Source organism: Cuculus canorus, chromosome 5 (genome assembly GCF_017976375.1).
Source record: "Cuculus canorus isolate bCucCan1 chromosome 5, bCucCan1.pri, whole genome shotgun sequence".
Lineage (NCBI taxonomy): Eukaryota > Metazoa > Chordata > Aves > Cuculiformes > Cuculidae > Cuculus > Cuculus canorus.
In genome coordinates, this window is record NC_071405.1 from 38,088,844 (window position 1) to 38,115,643 (window position 26,800).

Sequence of the window (26,800 nt, forward strand, 5' to 3'; positions counted from 1 at the left end):
AATTACTCTTGACTGCCATCAGGAACCACCTTTGTGACTAGGAGAGGCTACATGAACTGCAATTGATTTTATACTTGAATCTAAACTAATTTTAGCCTTTATATTAAAGGACAAAAATGTTAAAAAAATGGGTTCAATTTAAAAAAAGAATTCCTAGCTCACTGAACTTGGTATGTAGCTTCATAAGTAAATGCTTAATTGTATGCTTGAACTTCTATCTACAAAATAGTTTCATGAAACTATTTACTTTTAAAAAATAATTTCCCAATTGTATTTTCTAACATTAGCAAACTCAAATCTCTTCATTCTCTGAGTGTTTCAAAAGCAGAATACGTAAAAGAAGATAAGGCATTAAGGGCAAAATGCCGAAATTGAATACTCATAAATGATGTGAAGCTTTTATCCAGCTCAGCATGATGAAAATAGCACTGGTCCTGAAAAAATTCCCTAGTATTTTTTGTTAACTCACCCAAAATGTTCTCAGCATCTTAAAAGTGGAAGAAGCATTGTCTGTTTGGTGAGTTTGGGACAAGCAGGTGGACTACGAGCCAGTCAGGGCAATCCCAAGCACAATTAGAGGCTGGGCAGAGAACAGATTGAGAGTAGCCCTGAAGAGGAAGGACCTGGGGATGCTGGTTGATGAGAAGCTCTACATGAGCCAGGAATGTGCGCTTGCAGCCCAGAAAGCAAATTGTTTCCTCACTGTGTCAAAGGAAGTATGACGAGCAGGTCAAGAGAGATGATTCTGCCCCTGTACTCTGCTCTCATGAGACTTCATCTGGATTACTGTGTACAGCTCTGGGGCCCCCAACATAAGAAGGCCGTGGACCCGCTGGGGCGAGCCCAAAGAAGGGCCACAAAGATGGCCACAGGGCTAGAACACCTCTCATATGAAGACAGGCTGAGAGAGTTTGGGTTATTCAGCCTGGAGAAGACAAAATGCCAGGGAGACCTTAGAGCAGCCTTCCAGTACTCAAAGGGGGCCTACAGGAAAGCTGGAAAGGGACTTTTTACAAGGGCATGTAGTGATAGGATGAAGGAAAATGGTTTCAAGCTGAAAGAGGAAAAATTAGATACTAGGGAGAAATGGTTTACTGTAAGGGTGGTGAAGCAACAGAACAGGTTACCCAAAGAAGTCATGGATGCCCCATCCCTGGAGTTGTTCAAGATCAGATTAGACGAGACTTGGAGCAACCAGATCTGGTGAAAGGTGTTCCTGCAGGAAGCTGGAATTAGATGATCTTTAAGGTTGCTTCCAATTCAAATCATTCTATGATTCTATCATTGCTTAGTAAGTTGTACACAACATATGCAGAAGTGATCACCTCTGGTTAATTTCACTTGCAAGGAAAATTACGAACACTTACTAAAGAAATAAACTTCTCTGCTTGAATTAATTCACGTACATTCAATTGCTAGGAGGAACAATGGAGGTTTAGGAGTCATGCTACCATTTTAAAGTCCATGCCAAAGCTGAAACAGCTTCACCAAGCTCAGAGGACTTGCAACATATTTTAGCACATTGTACATCAGCAAGGCTCAGACTATGCCCCATATGTCTTTACAGACTTCAGCATGCCCAATAGCCTGTGCTCTGTCCCTCACTCTAGCAGCAGCGACATTGTTGGCCGTCACATGCCACCCAGGCAATAAAGAAGGTGGGGAACAGGCCTCCAAACTTTGAGAATCAGCAACTATTGAACTCACTATAGAAAGACGGGGATCTGAAGAAACAGAGCAGAAAAGTGTTGGGCATTTTGCTCCTGGAGAGAAAACGAACTATCCCAAAGGGCGCGTATCACAGTTCTCTCTCTCCTGTGTGTTTCACTCCTACAAAATGGTCCTTCAATCTAAGTTACGGACAAAATGTTTTCATGTGTAAACTTAGTCACACGTGTATTCAGAAACTATTGCTCCCTGGCTAAGTACAGTTAGGCAAACCTGAAGGATGCTTTAAAAGAACAAGCTCCAAGAGATCTGCAATGATATACTTCTAACTCAGGAATCAGCTCTGAAAAATGTCAGCTTCTTGAGAGAACTCTATGTTAGAAGCCTAAACAAAGATACATCAAAGCAGAAGTGTGGTTTGTTTGCCTTTTGGTTTGGGGTGGTCATTGGCAGTTTCTGGCCATAAATATATGGTTAATGTTCAAGAATAATATTATTTTAGATAAAAGTATCATCAGAGTCGTGCTTATCTGCAGATCTACCACTTTGTCTCCCTTTGCTGCTCTGAATTGCACCAAGCAGAATCAGATGAGATGTTTTATTTCCTTCTTCAAGGCCACTGCTACCAAATCCCTCAGCAAACTTTTGACACTGGCCTCTACAGAGCTTTGTGTATAGTGAGAGAATGGAGAAACAGTTCCTCTGCTGCAGGGAAAAGCCATGAACAGCTGTTCTTCTGGTATTTTTGCCTTCATTACAAGGCTTCAAATCACATCACAATGCATCCGCTAGTCATTTTTGAAGCCTTATTGCCAATTCCTTACGTCTTTTCAAAGCACATGGTCTGAAAGAGCTACTGGAGAGAGAGTGGCAATATGCTAGGGTCCACTGTAATCAGATTTCTTTCTTTCAGATAACTCTATTAAGCAGAACTATCACACATGCAGATGAAAACAGCAGACTTTCTTTTGTGCATCCATCATTTTATTTTTTCTTGGTATTAACAAGTGATTTATTTATGTTTATGTTGCAGTCACCATGGCACACGGTCACTACAAATAGTGTTATTTAGAATGGGGAAAACTGCAACTGACCTGCTAGAACAGCTGTCTTTGTCTTAAAACGCACTCTGTAAATATCTTTAATTTAATGATATGGTAAAAAAAAAGAAAAAGTTTACGTTATTGTATCTACTTCGTTTCATTCACAGCCGACAAAACCAAACAAACACGGCTCGCTCTGCTACGCAGAACACCTTTTTAAACACCCGTAGTTTCTTTCCGCGGTAATTCAGTTTGGAAAAGAGGCTCTAATGAAAAGTAAAATCCCGTAACGTTAACGTCGCTCCCAACAAAGGATTCGGAAGAGGCTCTGTCGTGGTCTCACAGCCCATCTCGCCCGGAACTGAACCTCCGCGTACCGGCACACAGGAACAAACTACACCGCCGCTCCATCGCCGAGCGCTCCCGCTGACGCACGGGGCTCCGGGCAGCGCCCGCCGCGGCGGCTCCGGTAGCTTATGGCAACGGCAGAGCCAATGGCAGCCTCGGCCGGGCGCTGCCATGGCGATCCCGCCAGGAGCCGCCGCGAGGGTCCCCGCCGGCCGCGGGGCGAGCTCTTCAACTTGGCGGAGCGGCACCGAGCTGGGGGGCGGGACCGGGGCCCGTCCGAGCGCGGACGGCGGGCACGGAGACGCCCCGCGGGTACCCACCGCCGGGCACCGGGCGGCACCCACCACCTCCCCACGGGCACCCACCGCCCCTCCCCGGGCACCGACCGTCCCCCGGGCAATCACCGCCTCCCCGCCGGCCCCCGAGTACCGTCTGGCCCCCAGGCACGGACCGGCACCCGCCACCTCTCAGCCGTCTCCCGAGCGCCGACCGGTCCCCGCCTCCCCCCGCGAACCGGGCACCGACCCCCGGGCACCCACTCTCTCCCCCCGGGCACCCGCCGCCGCTCCCAGGGCACCGGGCACCGACCGGCACCCGGGCACCCACCACCTCCCCGCCCCTACCCGGGCGCCGACCGGCACCCACCGCCTCCCCCGGGCACCCACCGCCTCCACGACGCCCCCCGGGACACCGCCCGCCTTCCCACCCCTCCCCGGGCACAGGGCATCGACAGGTCCGCTGCCTTCCCCCGGGCACCTACCGCCTCCCAGCCATAACACGGGCACCGACCGCCGCCTCGTCTCCCGCCAGGCACCAACTGGCACCCGCCGCCCCCCGGACACCGACCGCTTCCCAGCCGTACCCCGGGCACCGACCGGCACCCACCGCCGGCCCCCGGGCACGGTCCGGCCCCGCCGGCTCCATCAGCGGCCGCACGCCAGGCGCAGCCCCGCTCTCCCCGCCCCGCTCTCGATCCCCGCTACCTGTAGGGGATCCAGTCCGCCTGGTGCCTTGAAGTCATCTCTTCCCGGCGACGCTGCCCGGACCCGAGGACGCGGCCGCTGCTGCCCGAGCCGGAGCCCGCAGCATCCTCCGCCCGGGGCGGGCGGGTTATCCCGGCGGCGGCCGCACCGACATCCCCCCGGGGAGGGCTCCCGGCGGCGGGCCGGGCCGCATGGGGAGGGGGCGGCCGGGGGCAGCGGGAGGCGCCTCCCGGCCCTCCCTCCCTGCCCGCGGCGGGAGGCGGAGGAAGGCGAGCGGGGAGAGGCAGGGCAGCGTCCCCGCCGCCGCTACCCGCCCGCCCCGCCGCGCTGAGGCAGCGCCCGGGCGGGCCGGGCCGGGCCCGCCCCTCGCCGGCAGCCGCGCCGGCACTGACTGACGGCGGCGCCCGCCCGGCTCTGGGCATGTGCGGCGGCGGCTCCCGCCCCTCCCGCCGAGCGAGGAGAGGTGCGAGGAGAGTAAGGGTCCTCTCGGTCCAGCCCCGACCGCAACACCTGTACCGCGAGTGCTGAGTGCGGTCCGGGCCCTTCGCTCCAAGAAGGGTGTTGAGGCTCTGAAGCGTGTCCAGAGAAAAGCAACGAGACTGGTGAAGGGGCTGGAGAACAAGTCTCACGAGGAGCGGCTGAGGGAACTGGGGTTGTTTAGCCTGGAGAGGAGGAGGCTGAGGGGAGACCTTATTGCTCTTTACAGCTACCTGAAAAGAGGTTGTGGAGAGGAGGGAGCTGACTTCTCCCAAGTAACAGAGGACAGGACGGGGGGGAATGGCCTCAAGCTCTGCAGGGGAGGTTCAGACTGGATATCAGGAAAAAAAAATTCACAGAAAGCGTCATCAGGCTCTGGCACAGACTGCCCAGGGAGGTGGTTGAGCCCCCATCCCTGGGGGTGTTTGAAAGACGGGCTCAGGCACACGGTTTAGTGGCAGATAGGAATGGTTGGACTCGATGATGCAAGAGGTCATTTCCAACCTGGCGATTCTATGATTTCAGCGACTTGACCCAAACCAGCTGAGGAGCTGCAGCCTGATGGCAAAAGCATAGCGTGGGCAGATCGGTGTGCACTGAGACCGGTGTGGAGAGCCAGCAGCGCTCCTGAGGAACTGCAGTACGAGGCTGAAGGCTGGCGGGGAGCAGGGTGCAGTCAGAGCTCCCCAAGATACTTGGTTTTCGCTGTATGACTGTGTTGTAGGGCACAATCCGCTCGTCCCAGTAAGACCAGCTGCACTCCAGCTCTGCAGCCACAGAAGTGAAGCCGGTTTGCACTAGTGACTGTGGAAATGCCTCCTCTTTGTGTCAAGCTATAGACTTACAGAAACAGTTGCTGCCTTTGTGGAAAAAAAACGCGATCTGAAGAAAGAAGAAATTAGTGAAAGATACGGATTAATGAAAAATACATCCTCCTGTCTATTTGCTTTGAATAATGGCAGTCTGGCCTCTAATGCCTCGGAAGTTTTGTTGTAGGTAACGGTTTTGGCATGTGGAGGAGGGATCCAGAGAAAAAACTGTTAGGAGTTAGCTGAAGTCACCTTTTCACACAGTCATTGTGGAATAAACCATCAAAGAGTTAAGTGTTTGAGTTAAGGGCACCCACTGTACCCTTAAAATACCAAGATGGAAAGGGGCACCTAAGTGCCAAAGATGTGAAGCTCTGACCTGCTATGCCATCCTCAAATTGCGGTGTTGGTCTTCTGCTTGATGGTGTGAACTCATGCAGAAGAAGGGTATGTTACAGGTTATCCTGTTGCAAGGTATTGCAAAATTGGAAGGACGGATGAATGATTAAGGCTATGGAAAGGTGCACATCTGAGCAAAGAGTGAAGAAAAAAAATGTGTTCACCTAAGAAAATAGATGCAGGGATTTTAAAAGCAAGTATCTAGAAACAGTAGAGCAGAACATTAGAGAAAGATCTTTTCTTCTTCTGGTTTTACAGCATAAAATCCAAGGAGACAATATTTTAACAAATTAAAAACAGAGTGAATGGGATACTTTTTGACCAAACATAACTGTATGGTAGAGTTCACTACCAAAGAATGTGGCTTCGGCCAAGAAGCCAGCAAGATGGCACTCTTAACAGATAACGGAAATGCTACCATATTCTTCACTGTCAAACTTTTAAGAGGCTATTTTGTTTTGAAGCCAGAAACCAGAATTTGAACATTTTTCAGAAGTCAAAATGAGATCTGCCTTTAAGGAAGAATTCTCTCATATCCATGTGGATAAGATAACTTGCTGCTTTCTTGACCAGCATTGCGCAGTGGACTTGGTGGACCTCAGTTACAGTTGGGCACAATTTGGAACTGTAAATCAACAGGCTTCACCACCACCTAGCAGTGTTATTAGCATGAGGAGGTGACTGCAGGAGGGAGATGCCATCTCCTGATACTACGATGCATGCTTTTTTAAGCATGCCCATTTACTGAGGCTTCTGTAGAAAAGAAGAAAGGAAAGACTAAAGCTAGAAGAATTTCCTGTCTTCAGAGTGAAAAGCTCTCAAGACTGATGATAAGAATATCTAATTTCAAAAAGCCATAAGTGTAAAGTCCAATAGATGAGCTGATGCGCATACATAAAAAAGATCTTTCTGAACCTTTGAACAATACAAAATATGGACGTGTTTTAATTTAAACAGCCCAAAACCATGTTCATGTTAACAAATGCATAGCGTACAAGGTTACTAGATGTTCAAAAGGGTAGACTGTCAGGGTATCCTGGAAGATGGGGGTGCACAAAGTATAATATCCATCTAGGGAGAGCTAACATAGAGGAGAAATAAGATCTGGAAAATTCTGTTGGGAAAAGGGAAAACCAATTCTCTGATACTTTATCTGGTTTTGTAAGGTTTACTTATGTCCCCAACCCTCTTCCTCATCCTCTCTGACCCTGATTCTGCCCCATCCTTTTACCCTCTTGGATCACTTGCTTTTACATTGCCTTACTGTCCTGCTTCGGTTTCTTCTCATTGGCAGTTCTCTGCCCCCATTTCTGAAGCAGGTGTCCTGAGCAGAAAGGTGAATGCCAGCCCTCCGCAGCGGGCAGGATTAAGAGTGGGGTTACTGCACATCTCTAGCTCTGAGCAAGGTCTCAACTCACCAGTCTCGTATGAGTGTCACACCTCTGTGTCTGCCTGGCACAGAGAGCAAATTCTGAATGACAGGGTAAGAGCTAGAGAAATCCTTGCCAGGAGAATGACCAAGGTGTTCATTTTTCTGTGTAACAAGCCTCAAGATTGCCCTTGAGGTGCAGATCCATTCACTGACATTTCTAATAATTTTCAGCAGCTCAGGGAAGACCTGGCTTTTGCAGATGCCAGTTTCCCTGATACTACTACAAGAAAAAGCATGAAAAAAAAAATGCCAACATGTAATAAATAACCCTTACATGCAATGATGATTTCTAGGTGCTATCTGTAAAGAGAGTTGCACTTCTCGAAAGCCATGCTTAATTTAGTTTCAGGTACAAGCCCAATGGGCAAGATATTCTGTTAGAAAAACAGTGCTTTAAATGTGCAATGAGGGATATATGAAACAGATGGAAAGCAGCAATGTAGATGCAAACCTAGGTCCTCCACTGCCAAATGTGTCTCAAGTACCATCTCGTATGTACAGTGTGCTACCTTTCCAATTATTCCTATATCACCCTCTCTGTACGTGTCCTACTAATACATATTTTGATTGAGATTATGAATAATACAACACAACTATATCTAACAGTTGAAAACATGCATTTGCAACTGAAAGCTGTTTGGCAATCTGGGGAGAGGGCAAGACATCAAAGCAGGAAGGTTCTGTTGAAAGAGAGTTGGGAGAAGCTAAGCAAGCAGTAGAATAAGAAACTGAAGTAAGCTCTTTCCTAAATGTTCAGATTAATAACTTTTTTAAGCCTAATTTTGCAGTGATGGAAGAATGAAATTCTTCTAATTTAGCCCATGGGAAAAAAAAAAATCAAGTAGTAAATGTATATACTGATTTGAAAAAGTACATAGGTTATCTTTTATATAGAGGTTTTAATCAATCTACATTCCTGTTGTTCTTTCTAGAGCCACTGTTGCTTCGGCACTAGTGAGCACAGCTCTGTTCAGAGCTTGTGTGCTGCAGATAGAAAGGACTGCATTTTGAGTGGCTTAGAAGGTTTTGTACACCTCACAGGTGCTATATTAGGCTCAGCTTATGTATTGAATTAAAGTCGTATCTCTTTTTAGCTGACTTAAAGGAAGGTTGATTTTAGAAAAAGTATAGCAACGAACACTGTAGTTTTTATTATTGCAGACCCATCCTGGCTTTATGCTATGGAGTAACACACTTTCTAACTCAGTTCCCAACTCATTCGTAAGACATCCGAGAGACTAATTCAATCCTTACGTTTTCTGTCATTTAAAAGGGCGAAAACTGTTTATTTGTTTTCTCTAGATCAGCTCAGGCATAGTGCAGAAAACAATGCTATCCATCATTTTAACTCTTGCAATAGCACAAATAAGACAGATTTGGCATTAACATGTAAGGATTCTAGGTTTTCCTTTATTGGCTTGGATGTTTCTAATTCTAAGCTCCAAATGACAGGGAATAGGGATGTGTTTGTGCTGGGATGATTACAGAAATAGTTGTGTTTAGATTTTTCCATTCCAATACATCTAAAATCAAGCTATCCTGTTTGAAGTAAAACCATACCAAATAAAACTTTACTGCATTCATCACAAACCTATAGCTCCTAACAAAGTTCATAAACTTTTTTGTATAAAGCTTAGATCAGTTGTGAGTGTACTTCGAATATTTTGTTTGTTCATTTGTTTGTTTGTTTGAAAAATCAAATGGTGCAACTAACCAGGACCAGATGCAAAGGCTGGAGTTTTCTAGAATGAGTTGAAATTCAGCAGGTTTCTATGATTCTAAGTTAGTGGACATCTTCCCAAGCAATGAGTTCTGCCATGTGTTGAACCAAATGCAGAATAGACTCCAGGGATGATAGTGAGGATGTTAAAATTTTCACAAATTAAAAAGAAGAAAATACTCTCAAAAACTGAGTAAAATCAAAGTCTGGATGGTAATTTTAGCCATAAACACTTCAGTCATAACAAAAACACAACAGAGATAATTCTGCTCATTGTGGTCTTCAGGTGAAGCTTATGTGCCAAGTTTACTGTCTTTGTGCCTTGAACAGAAAGAAGCCCAGGTTAAATCTTCTTCCCCTAGAGAAAATAGGGCATTATTTTTTATATCCAAATTTCAACTCTAACAAGAAAAATTTATGGTAAAGGTGAACAATTTGGAGATGAAACTCTGGGACAGAGGCAAATTGGTATATGAAAGATTTACTGCAGCCTTTGCATGGCTGATCCTCTCTATCTTTCCATGAAAGCTCCCCTTTCCTTGCTGTATTTTGTCTCCTCTCATTCCAATAATCACATTTCTGTTTCTTTGTTGTGAGGCTGTGAAGCATAAATACCAATTGGTAACACACTGAAATAAAATCTATTCTGCAATAACAGTATAGTTCCTTCGCCACCCAGAGCAATTTTTCACTCTAGCCACTTCAGTTTGAACTTGCGTAGCTCCACTGAGATCCTGTCTAATAACAGGATGTTTACAATTAGTATCAAGATGACACCTACACCTGGATAGTTCTATAAAAGAAACAAATGTGAGAAAATGTTAACTTCTGAGGAGTGAAAATTTTTAAGCTCTTTTTGCCTGCACTAGAAATCAAACCTTATACACCACTGTTCTGGTGTTTGCCACTAGTGGCCTGCTAAATAAGTCTTCAGTTCATTCTGATACCAGATCCTATAACAACGCTTAGCATCTCTCTCAAAACCTTGCACTAGTTATATCCGATGCTCTGATTCTCCACTTTAAGTAATAAACCCTGTTACTAAGGTGAAAACAGTCTTTTGCACAGAGACAAGCTAACTTATATGACTTGCTGTACATACATCACTGAAACTTGATTAAGAAACTAGTATTATCATAATTAGAGCTCGTGTCGTGTTTGGAATTGCTATCCCATTGAACACTCATATAAATCCAGTGGGACTGCTAAAAGTGGATTCTCTATATATTCCTTCAGACTCCCCTTTTTCCTGCCCCCTTAACATTATTCCTACATCCTGATACCTGAAGTGATTATTCATAAATTATGCATTTTTCTATGATAGTACTTAAATACAAAATTGGATAATCCTATCCTATTTCAGCATTCTAGTTCAGATAGGCTTTGCGTTTAAGGGTTTCTTTTACCTCTGAAGGTTATTATTAAACTAAATGTTACACAGTAATTTTGCTCCCATCTCTTGCACTGATGCTTTTTGAACTATTCTGAACCATTCACCCTATTTACGTGTCACTCAAGACAGTTAAAGTACTAAGTAAAAAAAAAAAAATTCAGAAAGGCTCCCCCACCCAAAGTACATGTTTTCCTCTTCTAAGATAGGTCTAAATTCATAGCAAACCCAATGCCAGTGTACTGCCCATGAAGATTACGTCACTTTTTCTTTGGTTTTCCCTTCTAAAAATCAAGGGTAGTTTGCAGATCTGACTTTTTTTTTTTTTTTTTTTTTTTTTTCATGGAATCACAGGATGGATGGCACTGGAAGGCATCTCTGGACATCACCTTGTCCACCCCCTCTGCCTAGAGCCATGCCAACTAGACCACGTTTTTCAGAGCTGTGTTCAGGACAAGTTTCTATTGTCTCCAAGAATGGAGACTCTTCAGCTTCTCTGGGCAGCCCCTGCTGCTGTTTGACCAGCCTTACAGTCAAAAGGTGGTGCAACATGTCTAAATGGAATTTCCTGTACTTCAATTTGTGCCTGTTACTCATTTTGTTCCTCTGAGGTAAGGTGCATCATTTTGCACTCAACCAGAAAGAAGAGAACATATAGCATTTCCCTTTGTATTCATGGCAACTCCAGAGGACTCTGAGGTGTACTTTCAAGACAAAAGTGGACTCCTCCAACTCAGACCAGAAGAGCCATTCTGAAATTCTCATAAGATGTTAGCAAATAGTAGCATGTCTTAGCCTGCTGAGAGGATAAAGACCAAACTATTTCTTCATTTTAAATACTCTTTCCTTTGGTGAGTAGGCAACTGTACTGAATACTGCAAGGGTTTGGGATTAATCTGAAGCTAAGTACATCCTTCGTAACTGTTCTGTCAGAGCATGCATAGGCTTTACTTCCAGTTAATGTAAATAAAAAATCCATTGAAATTATAGATCTAAAACTTTCTGCTCCAGCTGAGGATATAGTTTTAGATGTTCATGCTTAGCTATTGGGGAGCTGAACTAAAAAGACAAACAAAATCCTGTCTAATCTCAGATATGTTTCCAACACAGATGTTTCAAACTCAGACATGACTTGTCTGCCCTTAAAAGCCATTAACTTAACCTGACAATGAGCCAGGAAATTGAAATGCTCCCAGCAGAAGTTGTAAGTAGAACCAGAAATGCTCTGCTGTAGGTGTTCATTTGAAACATCATGATAATGACCTTCTCATTTTACACTCTCTAGGTTTCTTCTTTCATCAAACAAGATTACTCAAAGAAGTCAGTTTATTAAAAAAAAAAAAGAGCCACAGGTTTTGAAAGAATTAACATTCCATTACATTTCAGCACAGAGCTGCTATCAAATTAAAGTGAGGTTGAGTTCACTGTACAAGGCAAAAAGATTTGAATGGTTTTGTTTGCAGTCAAAGCAGCTAGAAAAATAGGGAGCTAGCTTTAGAATAGCTGATCATTTTCATAACTAGAAAACATTCTACAGTCTTCAAAATCTTCAGATTATATTTATGATTAAATAATATCAAATTTAAAGGGGTTAAGCTAGTAAAACTCGAAAGGAGCAGGAATAGGTATTTAGATTATTGTTTTTCTGCTCTCTTTCGAACAGAATGGGTTAAATATATTTGAGCTTACAATGAAAACACCTGATTTTCCTTCAGAATTTATGCAACTTATTAGCTTGACTTAACTGCAGTCATCTGCACCTCTGGCCAATATATGACACTATTCATAATATGCCTGCTTCACATCATCTTTGTAATGCAATAAAATGCCACATTCACATTAAAGATGACAAACTGAGGCAAGAGCTAGATTACCTAGTTTGCCTACAGCTACATAGATAAGCCAGGAATTGATCAGTTGATCTTTACTGAAACATACATCTGCAGTGCACAAAATTATGTTCTAAGTATCACGTACCAAGTGCTTTCTGAGTCGTATTTGCCAGTACAAGGACAGGATGAGAGTGCATTGCTTACTCAGTGTTTCCCTGAATTACAGTTTAATGTGACTGGTAATAATTTCAAATATATAGATACACTAAATTAACTTAAACAGCTGGCTGAGAATTTCTGCTTGCAAGAGGTATTCATGTTATTGATTTTACCACACTGTTTTTTTCTCTTTACCTTAATGGATGACTGAAGCTGTGGCCAAATATTTCAACATAAGCTAAATGTGACACACTGTGTTCAATAACCTAGTCCACCCTGAAGAGGCTTTTTTTGTTATGTTTTAACATTTTCTTATAAATTTTTTTAATGTACCAGGTTCTCTGTGATTTGTCTGTCCGGGTTTAACAGCTTCTTGCTGGGCAGCTCCCACCTTCCTCTGGAGAATGCCAGGGCAGTTTCTTTTTGACTGGTGAAGAGGTGGCTCCCCATGTGGGCACCTGGGCACTCCCTGCCCGCAGCTTGGGGGTCTCTGTGGGCTCATTGTGCAGCCCAGCGCCCATCTCCAGCGTACCTTCCCACCAGCACTTCACACCCACCCTTAGCAAGGCCATCCTGGACCCATATACAGAAGCCCCCCCAGGGCACTCCAGACGGTCCTGTGTGATGGAGCATTTGCCAGCCCCTCTGGCAGGCAACACCTGAAGGGTCTGGAGTGGAGCAGGCAAAGTCTTACCACCTCAGAGGGCAGGACACCTGCATCAGGCCAGACCCTGCTGCAGCCATCAGCACAACACTTTGCATTCAGAGCCCATGCTGAATTATTAACAGTTCTGAGAACTGTATCAGCTGCATCTGATAAACCATGAGCACATTTTCCTCATTAACTTTAGCAGCAGTTTGAGCAGAGTTCCCTCACCAGCAGGTACAAATGAAAGCAGTTTTGTTTGTTATTTTTCTGGAAAAAAAAGTTGGAGAAGTATTGCTTGCAAAACATGTTTCCTGGCAGCCAGACAGGAAGATAAGCTTTCAAACTTTCCCTTCTAGACATAAAATGATAAGTATTTAAACACAAATTAATTACTAAGCAAACATATACTCATACCTTCAAAGAGCACTGTAAAAAAAACATAAAGGATACATTAAAATAAGACTTGCATTTAAAAAATATAAATTCTTCAAAGAGACTTTTCTTGCAAAGCGGAAGATAAGATGAGGCAAGATTTCTTATGTAATTTTGAGATAAGAATTAAAAACAAAGGAAAAGAAAACAAGTAGTTTACATCTCGCCAGTAAATATTGTATAAAAATTACACGGATACAAAATTCTCTGAGCTGTGCTGATATCATACATCTACTTTCTCCTTAATTACTGTAAGTAGATATACTTGGATGATGTTCTCTCTAATATCAAATAGGAATTACTACTTTGACTCCTTGGGATTTCTTCACATCTCCTTATCAATGACAGTTCCATGATTCTCTTGTAAGCCAAATCCTGCTGCACTGTACTTGCACTGATACCATGTTTTCCCTTCTGATCTTCCAGTTGCATGTTCAGCTGGGTTCATGTGCCTTGTACATTCACATGCCAAACACAGTTGTTCAGGTCTGGATCATAACACTGGTAAGACAATTGTAACTATGTCCTTCACTCCTCTTCAGGGGAGCAAGTTATAAAGACTGACGTACTGAGAGCAGGGATAGTTCCAGGTTCACACAAAACATATTGTTCATGACTAAATCAAAAGGAGGCACTGAGATTAACACAATATCCCTTTAGTGAATGTGCAGATACAGTACATGCTGTGGAGAATGTGAAATCAGGTAGATTATCTGAATTTATAACAGATACTATGCATTCACTTAAAAATCCCTATTTTTTGAGGAAGCTTAGTCACAGGCTTGGGTTTACTGAGAGGTCTGGGGAGAGGAAAAAAGTAAAGGGCATGGAATCAATTCAGAATGTACAGTGTGTTACTGCCTTGCTGTTGGTATCACCCATCGTACCATTCCTGCATGAATTATGAACTAATTTTCTTTAATTTAAAGAGTCTGTTCAGATTCTTTAAGGAAGAATGAGGTTCAGGTCTTCAAGAGGGGATTTTTACTGTTTCTGCAGTATTGCCCTACCTGCCCTTGAACAGCAGAGTTCATCTCTGAGGGTCAGTGCACTTTGACTGTAAGATAAGCAAGAAGGAAACCTGAGACAGGGAAGAAGTAGAAAAGAGCTGGGGAGAAGAGAGTATTACAAAATGAGAGGGCGGATTAAAAAGAAAATACAAGATTTTCTGCATTTGCTAGAAGTCTGTTCCAAAACCACTGATGGCCCTTTCAACAGAGAGTACTAGTATGTTTAGATATGGTCTGTATTCCTATAAAATACGTATATGTTGTACCTCTAGCAGCCATAATGAAGCAATAGTGCACCCTAGATATTTGGCACAGACTATTTGCTGCTATACGTGTCTGATTCCACTCCCTCTCATGGAGTTCTAACTGCCCTTGAGAATCCATTCTGCAAAAAGCACTGCCTTTTCCTCAGGAATTGCTGAGCAGTTTCCTCATTCTGACACTTTGTACTTACTGATCCTTGTCTACTCTGTCTTCCTTAGACGAAGAAGGTGGTAATACAACAGCCCGATTACAACCAGGGTTGTACTGTACTGTAGTATGAGAAAGGTGTGTTGAGACACACTGACTCAAAGACCTGTGCCTTTTGGTGTGTTTTCCAATTTAACTCTCAAGCAGACTCAGTGAACAATAAGACCCTTCCTCTATATAGAAATGTCAAAGCAAAACCAAGCCTCAGTGAAGGAAATTAAGTCAAGGAGAAACAGAAAAAAACACAGCCAATCCTGAAACACTGAAAAAGTTCTCTAAGGGATAATAGGCAAATTGTTGTGGAAAAGGAGAGAACAAGAAAGAAAGAGAAAAAGTGTAAAAAATAAACCCAGGGATTGAACAACTCAGGCCTAGAAGACAGAGTTGGTGTTAATAGACTAAATATAGTCAGAGAAACCACACACATACGGTCCATATATCGGCAGGCTGGGGGAAAAAACAAACAACCCTACAACAATGAACAGCTTTCAAGAATACCACATACTGTAATCAGATATTGAAGTAAGTCAGTCAATTAAAAATGAGTCACAGACAAATATGCAAAGGTATGCAGCACCTGAAGTGGTACAGAAGCAGATGGTGGGTATTGATACTTTTTTTCCTGTTTGCCAACTTCTTACCACTTGACGGCAATGAGTTTTGTTGTACAAAACGTGCCAGCCATACAGTAAATGAGCAACACTTGAAAGGAAACACACTGCCTGTTTTCCGGAATAGCAGATTTGACTCTAAATCATCTTTCAAAAACAAATTGGTCTGTAGGAAAATATATTGTGGTGCTAACTTCTACTGAAAGTAGGCAGCCTCACAGAGCACTGTTCTTGGAGGCTGTTTCCCTGCTGTTTTTCCCTTTACTCCTTACTTTTTGCACAGACACTTCAACAGACCTAAATGTGTTATTACATTGAGATAAGATACTGTAAGGCAGTATGTGGCTCAGATGCAAATCATATACTGGAAGGAAAAAAATTACAATAAATAGACATTTCCAGAAGTCTATTGGAATTGCTGGAAGCATTTAGGCACATTTATTCTGTAGTCAGCCTAATATGATCAAGGTGAGGATCCTTAGAGGAGGAGAACACAATTGTAGTAGCCAGTCTAAAGATGCACGATACCATGCTCTCCTAATGTCGGTGAGTGCCATCTTTCCTTGATACAATTTTTAATTATTTGAAATAAATCTTACTCTGGATATTTAGAGAAAACTGTTCATTAATTCCAATATTTGGAAGAATCAGTGAATAGAATTTCCTTTAAATGAAACCTTTGACCTAACTGTAGATCAGAAAAGAATACAGCAAAAATTTTAGGTTTTCATATTGGCATCTTGCTTAACAAAACTTCACTGTCCATCGAAGAGACTTCAGGGGGGCGGTAAAACAGAGAGTGCCTCTGTGCATACTGTCCTTACTCTGAGGTAAGTCTACTTTCCTTCTTCAGTATAGCAGTTGTAAAAAATACCAAGGACTGCCTGCTTACCTGACACAGGCACACATTGACAAAACACAAAATGGAGACTCTGGGCAATTTTAACACCTACCAATCAATTATTTGTGTATTTACATATAATTCATTTTCATTCCTCATTGACATGAAATAGATTCTAAACAGGTGCAAAGGGAAATGTGCTTCTGTCCCCCTTGTAATCTCAACAGCAGAATTGATTAAATGTATTTATCTTGAATATATTTGTCTTCCCAGCAATGCTCTAGTTACATTTCCTGTCCTGTGATGAGTTGTATCCCTGAAGCAATCTATCATCCCTTTATTTAAAAGAAAATATTAATGAACAAAGGTAGTGTTATGAACACCTGTGGCCCTTGAAGAACAAGAGAACTCCTGGCATCAAAACAAAGAATCAAAAGAGTCATCAAACTAGGAAAATGTTATCTAACAAAAGCACATGAGATTGAATTCCAATTGAATTAAATTCTCACTCCATGACCTGATTACCTAATTTTGAGCAAGTCGCTTCACCCTTAGGTCTCTCTTTCCTTATGCAGTGTTTACAGCATGAACATGCAAGGTAGTCAATGTATGATGCAGGACAGCCCCTAGATGTATTTGTCTGCCCTAGCAGTGGCATTGTCTGGATGAGGAGCTCTGCCAAAAAAAACCAAAAAGCAACATGGAATCCCCCCCCCCCCCAAAAAAAAAATCAGTTTATAATAAGCTGAACTTGTAAGCCATCATAATTTAAGTAAGTTAAAATCTGCAGGGTTTTTAAGAAGGCCAGGTCACTGAAGTGCCTACTGATCATTTAGCCTTGAGGGTACTTAATGTACTGCTCCCTATCACAGAACCATTTGTCGCTTAACCAGCACATTCTCATGGGTATGAGGAATTTCTCTCACTGCCTCATAATAAGCATCTTCAGCAGAAAAGTTTAAGAAAACAGACCACAGAAGTCTAACACAAAGTTTTATACCCTAAATAAGAGTCCATTAAATCAACTTACAACAGGCTGTGCACTCTGAGGTGGAAGAATGAAACTTCATTAAACTAGAGGGAATGTAGTGAGTTTAATCATATCTTTACCAGTACTGGAAACAGCAGAGTTCAGAAGTTATTCAGCAACACATCCATCTGGAAGTGGGAAGTTCTATTTAGAAGCCTTGCAAAATTCCAACAGCAGCTACTGAGCACATTTGACTGAAGATAAGCTAGGGGTTAGACTTTTTCCGTGCTTCATTTCAGTGACATACGCGCTGAAAATTCCTCCAGGTGAAAGATGAATCCATGCAGTCCTCCGTAACAGTGCATATAAATTGCAGGTTATTTGCATCAAAATAGTACAGAAAACAAAGACAGATATAGAACTTCTATGGTGTTGAAAATCTATTTTACTGACAATGGTTCTGATAACCTAAGTTCACTAACTGAAAAGAACAATCCCCTCCTGTGCCATTCTATAAAGGAATATAGAAGTTATATGGCTCCCCAATCCCTCCCATTTCTCCAGAAGATACGTTGGTACTTTGGCCCAGTCTCTGCCATAAGTAAAAGGTGTTCTCAATGACGGCAAAATTGGAAGGTGCAGAGGGAGAAGAACCTTTCCTTTACAAAATGTTTCCTACCAGAAGTGTCTCAGGATACCTGAAGGAAGAGACCTGCCGGCCTTAATGTGTGAGGACTTGTCTTGCCTGGACAGTTGGCTGTCTCAGTAGTTTCACCTACTGCCCTCCCAACTGCAATATATCTGTCATTGGCCAAGACACTGTCAAACATGTATCTGGACATAGAGGTGCAAGGACTAAATGAAATACTAAATTGTATAGATGACAATTCCATGTGGCTACCACCAAACCTCCATCATCCTGTCATCCAGAGGTAATGCCGCATACTTTCATCCTGTCCATTGCCATCTAGCTTTTAAAACGGATTTTTTTTTTTTTTTCGCGAAGTATTTCCCCATTATACATGCACAGGGAAAGAGAAAGAGAAGACTGGCTTTTGCACAAGCAGAGATGTTCCAGGGCAAGATCATAATTTATTTATTGGTTTAAGTCTGAATAGCTTCATCTGAATTAATAACTCTCCTAAGTTCGTTCTGTGTGTGATTTACTCTGGCAGGCAAATTAGTAAGTGTAAAGAGATGGATAGAGCAGCCAAAATCTTTTTCCATTTCAATTGCAAGGTAACATAGGTGCTGCATAGTAGGAAAGCACTGAATAAGAGAAAAGAAGTTCAAAGCTAAATAATTGAAAACTTGTTTGGGTAAAACCATCTCTTTTGCTAACCAACCCTACATAAGTGTTTTATGAAATATACAGAGCCCCACTCAGTTCCTGGGTAAAACGTATAATTATTTTATAAAGACATAGAGTAATTGAGGATGATTCAAAGATAGCTGAAGAAATAGCAGCTGTATCAATCTTCAGGGAAACAGTTCACAGAAGTACATTTTTAAAGACGCCTCAAGGGCAAATGCTAGCTATATTCCATCTGTTCACAGAAACCAAAATGAGAAAAAAAATCAATTATTATTTAAATTTAAATCAGATTTCAAGCCCAAAGGTTTTAGATTTCTTTGTCTAAGATCACCAGTACACAGGCTCTAGATTTAAGACCTGCATGATCCATATGAAACAATGGCTGGCAGGTCACCCCATTGCATGTTTAGGTCTCTCCCTGAGGGCAAATCTGTGAACATTACTGTTTATTTCCCCATTTACTCCTAGTCACAATGATATAGTAAACTTCAGTTTCCATAGCCTTGCCATCATAGCAGCCCATAGCCCTTTTTGCTCCAGACCCCTCCAGGAACGCAGTTTGCTGCTCTGACTATCTGCTGAGGCAGGCTCCTGCCCCAAAGGGAGACCAGGTGGTGGTCTCTGGCTCCATCTCTGTCCCCACACAGTTCAGAAGCAGAGCATCCTGAAAATCAAATCCCACATTCCTAGCTCAGATCAATGAACTGTAGGAAGAAGTTGGATGAAAAGATAATGACAGAAGTGAAAGAGAGGTCACATCAAATATCATTTTGCAAATGAACAGATTGGTTCAGCATCTCTCAGATCATAAGACACTGTGATTAGATATTAGTAGGAAACAGAACTCATAAAGACAAATTGATGGGTATTCTCACAGGCAAGGGATGCAACTTGGGAATTAATAGAATTGAATTTGCTGTGGCAGCATAAACATCAAATTGCATTTTTGCTGGGACAGCTGCAATGCTAAAGCTAGTACCGTAGCAAGACCTCTTCAGTGTTTCTAATTGCATTAGCAATGCAAGTCAGGTACTTATCCTTTTGTGAGATCAACTTCATATTATTAGTCTGCAGAGAAAACTCTCTGTTCAGATAGATTTATTAACATTGTCTATGTTACTTGAAATACATACTGCAAACCCTGTGGAAGCAGTGGAAATACTATATGTAACTATAAGAGCTGCAAATCAAACTCCAAATTTCCAAAGGAACTAGCAGAACCTCACTGAGTTGGAGTGAGCGATGAAGGTTTACATCAGCTGAGACCTTGGTCCATTATTTCTGTAATACTACATTAATCATCATAAAACATGACAGATGCAGTATTAATGATGAGCTGCTAAAAATTAACCATCGTATCCCTCAAACCTTGCTGCTTCAGTCAGTGCTATATCTGACAGTTCTGGAATAAACTGCTTTTTCATTCCAAATACATCAAATTTATATTTTGCCTCTTCTTCTTAAGGGGATAGATTTTTGGCCAGGACAAACTTTGTAGTCAGGTCATTGCTGTTCTTCCTCTGCTTCTAAGGATGCATGAAATTTGTAACAGTCATGTAAACTGGTGGGCAAACAAGTTGCTTCTCACTGAGCCTGGAGTGGGAACAAGCTGACACTAGACAAGGATGAAGGGGAAATCCAGAATAATGAAGAAGGTAACTCCCAGAACCAGCTTTCCTATCCTTTGCCCTCCAGGCAGCAAGAAGGGTGTGCCGGGAGCCTGCAAATGGCACTTTCACACGCTTCAGCAAGACAGTAGCTCTGCCCACAGTACTACTAAATAAAGGATGGACACCTATCAGTGCAGGAAGAAACAGAGCATCTGCTTTTGCATGGAGCTAGTGCTTAAGCAGGCACCAACCATCTTAGGAAATAAGAAAAAATATAATACCCATTTCTTGATGCTATGAAGCAGAACTGCAGCACGTCCCTTCAGACACAGCAAATTTCTCTCCTTTTTCCCACTGCTCTCCATGAAGACAAAGCATTTGGAGGCTGCGTGGTGAAACTGTCCTTTGTGTCATACCTTTCCATGCATTTGTGCATTAAGGCATGTGGGGGAAGCAAGAGAATATTTAGCCCACCTCCAGCTGGGGGACATGGTTTAGGGATTGCTAGGAATGGTTGGACTCGATGATCCAGTGGGTCCTTTCCAACCTAGTGATTCTATGATTCTATGATTCTTGAGGCAGAAAGCCATCCCATCTCACTGCTGTGCTTAGCCACAGCCATTTCAAGACTTCAAGCCTGCAGGTGGCTGATTGGACTATCGTGAAGAAATGGTTACCTTTTTCAAAGCATCTTGGAGGCCCTGTGAAATGGTACCTGTGCTGACGATCCTATGCATTTGCAAACTATGCCATGCTTCTCAAATACTGCAGTACTGGCTTTAAAAAAAATCATGCTGTTCCCAAATAAATTGAAGCTATTTTGAGCTGCTTCTTGGATTTTAGCTTTAGGATTCCGTTTTTCACATTTTCTGTACAACAGGGAGCGATGGAAGTATTTTCTCTGTAAATGGACATGCTTAAAAAATCCCAAGTGCTAAGACTTTAGGCTGCATCTCACAAGAGTCTCGAAGTGCTACAAAAGCATGCAGCAATGTTGAGCAGAAACATAAGAAGTCCAGATAATTTCAGATAAAGTATTCCATTCACTGCAGTGATTGTATGCAGAAGTCACCGTGAGATAGTACACATTATAGCTGTATGTATGCAGCATTACCATATTAGTTCTATTGCAGAATACTACATTTGAATGAATAAGTGTTATTTAGATGAGCAACATTCTTCATTCTAGTAGGTATGTGAAAAAATTGAAATTAATACATTTTTTCGAGGTACTTGTTGTGAACAGTGTTGGTGCTCCTGAGCTGAAAGATACAGGCTCAATAGCACATTAATAGATGAGAATTTCCCAAAGAAATGGAGAAAAATAGGTGATAGGGAAGGGGAAAAAAACCCACATGATAGGGCCAAATCCTGGTCCTCAATAAAGGTATTCTATGCAACTGTTGCTGAGGAAGAGCCGATATAGGAGCACTTCGCAATTATCAAAATGATGTTTTCTAAGATTCACACTAGTGCCAGAATCTGAGAGTGGTTTAGCATGCTGCCTCGAATCCGGTGGCTAAGCTACCTGTTCAGACTTAGTCATGTGTGGCCCAGTTAGTAAAAGGCTGTATTCAATATCAACTCCAGGGTCTCCAAGTTGTACAGAGTTACATCAAAGGCTGAATAGGCACATAAAGCTTCCTGCAGCTTATTGCAAGATATTAGACTTTAGCTGCAATAGGAAAGCAGATACTGTAGCAACTATACCTGTACCCTAACAAGTTCACATGCTGCCTTTCTCCTCCAGCACGAAATGGAAATTTCACAACTAACTCAGAGAAACAAAGCTTCTCCTAAGAACCGTTTCCTTAGAGATCAACAGCATTGCTAGAAATTGTTGCTTGTGTGACTTGACCCACAAAGAACCTAAATGATTGCAGATGGAGCAGACTTTGCATTTTCATTTGATTTCTCTCACAAGTTTGTAAGAGAAATATTAATAGCACACTAATGGCAGCAATTACTATAATGAATGTAACAGCTGGTACCAGCAGCTGAGCATACGTTTCAGTTTTATACTGTTCATGTATGGCGTGAGGTGGCTCTGAGCCGTTGCAATCACTGTCTCTCACTTTTCCTCTCTGAGGATTCTATTTTCAGCAAATCTACACTCATGGCAAAAAGATAGAGGGCTACTTTTGTAAATATGTCGCCTCTCAAGAGGTTACTCACAGCTCTAAGAAATAGGTAGCGTTCAAAATATGGTCAATCTCTCAACCTACTCTGGTCCTCCTGATGAGTATGGTTTCACCAGCAGAGCAAGTATCTTTCAGTCATGCATCAAGCAGTTTGCTCCTCCTCTTCCTAAAGAGAAAATTGAGTGGAAGGACTCCTGTAGTAGAACTGTGAAGCAACAAACAACTCTGCTCACTCGGAAACATTTACAAACAAAATGCATATTTGGGCTCCCACGATTGCCACCCACCTTCTCCACCTCCAAAGAGACAGTGTGAAAGCAAATGAAATAGAAATATAGCGCAGATGCTGAGAAAGGGCAGAAAGGAAGTAAGAATATTTTTCTGGCCCATCTTCACTTGGATTAAAGCCAGAATCTTAATTACGAGTGAAATAAGCTCCTGCTCTGCAGGACATGGACATCTAGTAGCCATTAGACTGACAGGTTTTAGTCAAAAACATATGAGGATGCCAGCCTCCCCAAAGACAGTTCAGTTCAGGGCTTTATCTCCAAATTCCCAAAGGCTGCCAAATTTGGTATTCAGCATTCCTGTTTTTAACTTGGAATTCAAGTCTATTCAAATGCCTTACTGCATTCATATGCTTTTCGTGCTAACGCAGTCTAGGTACTAAGGAGCCTGAGGCACTCCCAAGTTTCATTAAAAACCTGCAGGAGCTGAACTGAATGCAGGAAACAAAGGAAACATGAAAGGCAGTGGGGACTTCTGGTATTCAGTTTTTACTGTGTGGAAACTTAAAAGGCTGCGCTGACTGTGGCTATCGTCTGTTGTTCTACTTAATGTTCAAGGATAATATTCATTGAATCAGAATTCTTTCCTGCCCCGAGATAAGACATTTCAGATTGCTCTTTAAACCAGGCATTAGACTTTTACCCCATCAATCAACCAAAATACTACAGAAGTACTTTGTTTCTCCTCATGGGCTACGTTTTCTAAAATTACCTCAATTCTTTCTGGGAACAAAATGCCTCAAGAATTCACCAAATTCCCAGGATAGTGTCCACACATCTATTATCACATTTGGACTTCGTCTCTTGGAAACTCAAGTCAAAATTGACTCTCATAGACTCATTTTATAAACCAATGGTACTGGTTACCCAATGCTCTTGTCCTGAAAGACTATTCCAGCTTACATTGCCATTATGTTATGAATGCATTTTTTAAACCTCTCTCTGTCAAATGCTTAAGGTGTGGACAGAACATAAGTTTTAATTCTAAACTCTGCTTGCATTCAGCAGGACATTATGCAGCAATCTGCAATGTTAAAAGACAGAAGGGAAAGTGGGAGACAGTAGAGAGAATACACCACAATTGTTTCTAAGGGAAATTAATTTCCTAGAAGCAACAGAAAACAAAACACAGTTTTCCTATGCTAAAATAGATCTTTACCACCTTTACTCTTCTGACATTGCTGGAATGCAAATCGCAAAGTACAAGGTTTAGAGAAAAACAAAGAAAAGTAGCTTATCCATTAAGGTCTGAGAAAAAAAAAAGACAACTTAAAGGCAATCTATCAGCGTAATAGCAAAATAGGCACAGTTGCTGACTTCAGCACAGAAGGAGACAGCTGCATTTTGAACAATTGAGAAGCTCTGAAGAAGAATTGCTGGCAGCTGTGTCAGAAGGACATTAAAATAATAAAATCCTGTGGTCACAAGGGCAAGCACTGTAGATAAAGGTGAGTCATAAACTATTTCAGGAGATAGGTTTTTGAACCTCACAATGATAAGGGACACCTACAACATGGCCTCACATGTCTCTTTGTGGCAATTACACAATCAAAGAGAGAGACATCCTCAGATGACTCTGCTGCCATAGTATCATTTTTAGACGCCTTTGTCTGGCTTGCTTAATCTCAAATAGATCTTCTCAATGAAAAGCAAAGCAGAGGTCCTATTTCTGCTCAAATTGATGAGTGCCAGGTTGATTGGAATATAGCCCTAGAAGATGTTGGCTAAATGTCACCAGTGTTATAAAATCTCTTGGTTAATTTTGTTTTCTTTAAAGATGTGGAAGAAAGATTATGCTCTTATTCAGATTTTAGATCATCTAGAAACATTGTGCTAGTATGACTCCATTGCAAAACTGTGGTAAAGCTGTACAACAGCTGATAAGCTTTATATCTTTGAGATAGTATGACAAACAAGATCGATAAATGCACACCAAATTGTTAACAGATCAAAAAATGCACTTGACATTATAAATTAACGTAAGCTTCAAGATAATTCTGCATGGTCTTTTCTGTGGCCTATTTTAAAAGTATCAGCTATAACACATCACGTCCAGCTGCCTCACTGCATTTTTATAGGATTTTGCTCTTCATTTAGTGCTGAAAAGGAGGTGGCTCCCCATGCAGATGACATGTCATCATTTTTGCCTTTCATTTTTTTTTACTGCATTATCTGCACAACAGCAATGTCATGGCCTAGCGGAAAGGCACCATACTCATCAGGACACCTGGATTCTTCTCTTGGCTCAGCCACTGACTGACACTGACCTTGAGCAAGATTTTAATCATTAGGTTGATTCAGGACCAGGTTGGTCTCTGCTGCTATTAATTTTGTGTCGAGCTTTTTATGTAACTCAGCCTTTATGCAAATTATTAAGACAACCTGTAGATACGCAGGAGGAACAATACTACATGCATTACAAATAGAGTAATGCCCGTATGAGCTCAGAGGAAAGAATTTGTGCCTCCTTCAATAAGCTGCTGCTACAGTTCAGTGACTCAAGAGCCCCAGCGTTGCTGTGCCTCATATCCACAGCTAGGACAGATAATCAATTCACCAGATGTATTCTGGCCAAATTACAGTGTTATCACTTCAGACCAAGTGGAAGAGGAGCTTGGACAAAGATACAGTGTGGAAGGTCATGTTCAAAACCAGACTATTTCCTCTTTATTCAGGGCCTTACAAATTTACTCGTCATGATCCTGAAGAGCTAACACCACTTTCAGAGATGTTTCTAGGGGTAGCACAACTTTTCACAGGCTAGAGAGGAAAGAATTACCGTGCATAATAATAATATAAAGAAAATCAAGTGCAACATTTTATTTAAAGGAATAATTTGAATGTGGTTTTAATTCTTTGTTTTAAATTTCCATGTCCCAGCCCGGTGATATAATAACAAAAAGCATGAAAGCAAGAGAGAGAGGAGAAAGGAGCCAGGGGAGAGAGAAATGCTAATGCTACAGACTTTGGCATTGATAGTGTTTTCCAACTACACCCTAAATATTTCAGACAGTCCCCATTTACTTATGTTCTGCTCTGGGTTCATTCCGGCCCCGATTGATGTTCCCAATACTGAAAGCCTGTCCTGAAGCCAAACCTCAAGGGGTTGCCTGTGGGCTACATACTAAGGCATACTCTGGCCCCTGGAACAAAGAAAGCAATGCATTAAATACAACATTTTATTCCAAGCAATTACTATGATCAGTTGCACATCACTGCATAAATCTACCACAGAATGAACAGAAAGTGGGAGGGTACATTTCTTGTCCTTAAATGCAGTCATGGAACATACTCATGGGACTATCCATTTCCTTCTCCATTAAAAAAAATTAAAATTTTGGAGTGAAGGGTTCTTTCACATACTTTTCAGAGCCAGAAGCACTTGCTGTACTGTGACATCATATAGCTGTCTTTTATAATATAAAATACAGTTTAAAAGTATAGATCTTTCTTGCTTTTCTACAGTCAGTTACTCCAAATGCCATGCCACATCTGCTACTTTGTGTAACACAATCAAATTCTGCCATGTCAAAAGATACTGTCCCAGTGAACCAAACAAAAAACCTCAGTGAACCTAAATTCCCTCACCCAAGATAAAAACACCACAGGTTTCAGTCTTGACGTAAGAAATTGCTGTGTTGTACATACCGTCTACACTTAGTTTTCAGTACTCTTTACAAGTATTTGTTCTTTACGTCACTGTTAAGCAAATCTCTGAAAGAGAACCTTTCTGACCTTAGGATAAGCTGACCCTGCTTTTTTCTTCAATGTACTATTTTCTTGCTTGCACAGCCAGTTTTTCCATTTGTTTCAGTCAATGAGCTCTCATATCCTTTTCTGTCAGTCCCATAATTTCTGCAGAAAGCAAAAAGGCACAAACTAAAACGAAGCAATGTTTATTTAAATCCTTAAAGCTAGGTTGCAGGCAATTTTGTGAAAATTATCAAGAAGTGTCAAGTGGCTTTCTAATTAACAGAGAAAAATCATGAGCATACACCTCAAACAGCATGTTTTTACATTCACCTATTCAGTCAGTAGCAAATCTCCTCGAGCTTTTTGTGTAAAAGATTAGGTCCTTAATATCATGACTAGTATTTTTAAACATAGTGCCTTGCTTCAGACTCTTAAGTAATAGCCTGAATGTCAGGTAATTTGCTGTAGGCTCTCTAGCATGAAGCTAATCTTCAGTTTTCCAACATGTTT

At 42.0% G+C, this 26,800-nt stretch overlaps 1 protein-coding gene across 4 annotated transcripts in view; it reads right to left on the minus strand.

Annotated features, from left to right (window-relative positions):
- The window catches only part of TUB (TUB bipartite transcription factor), a 163,001-nt gene that overhangs the window by 77,336 nt on the left and 58,865 nt on the right, over positions 1-26,800 (minus strand). The window contains exon 1 of one of the 4 annotated variants that reach the window (XM_054067281.1): positions 4,043-4,416. The exons of the other annotated variants lie outside the window; for them this stretch is intronic. Coding sequence (XP_053923256.1) covers positions 4,043-4,080 — 38 coding nt within the window. The 5' untranslated portion in view covers positions 4,081-4,416. Of the gene's footprint in view, positions 1-4,042; positions 4,417-26,800 lie in introns of those variants that run through there. 4 annotated transcript variants of the gene reach the window in all.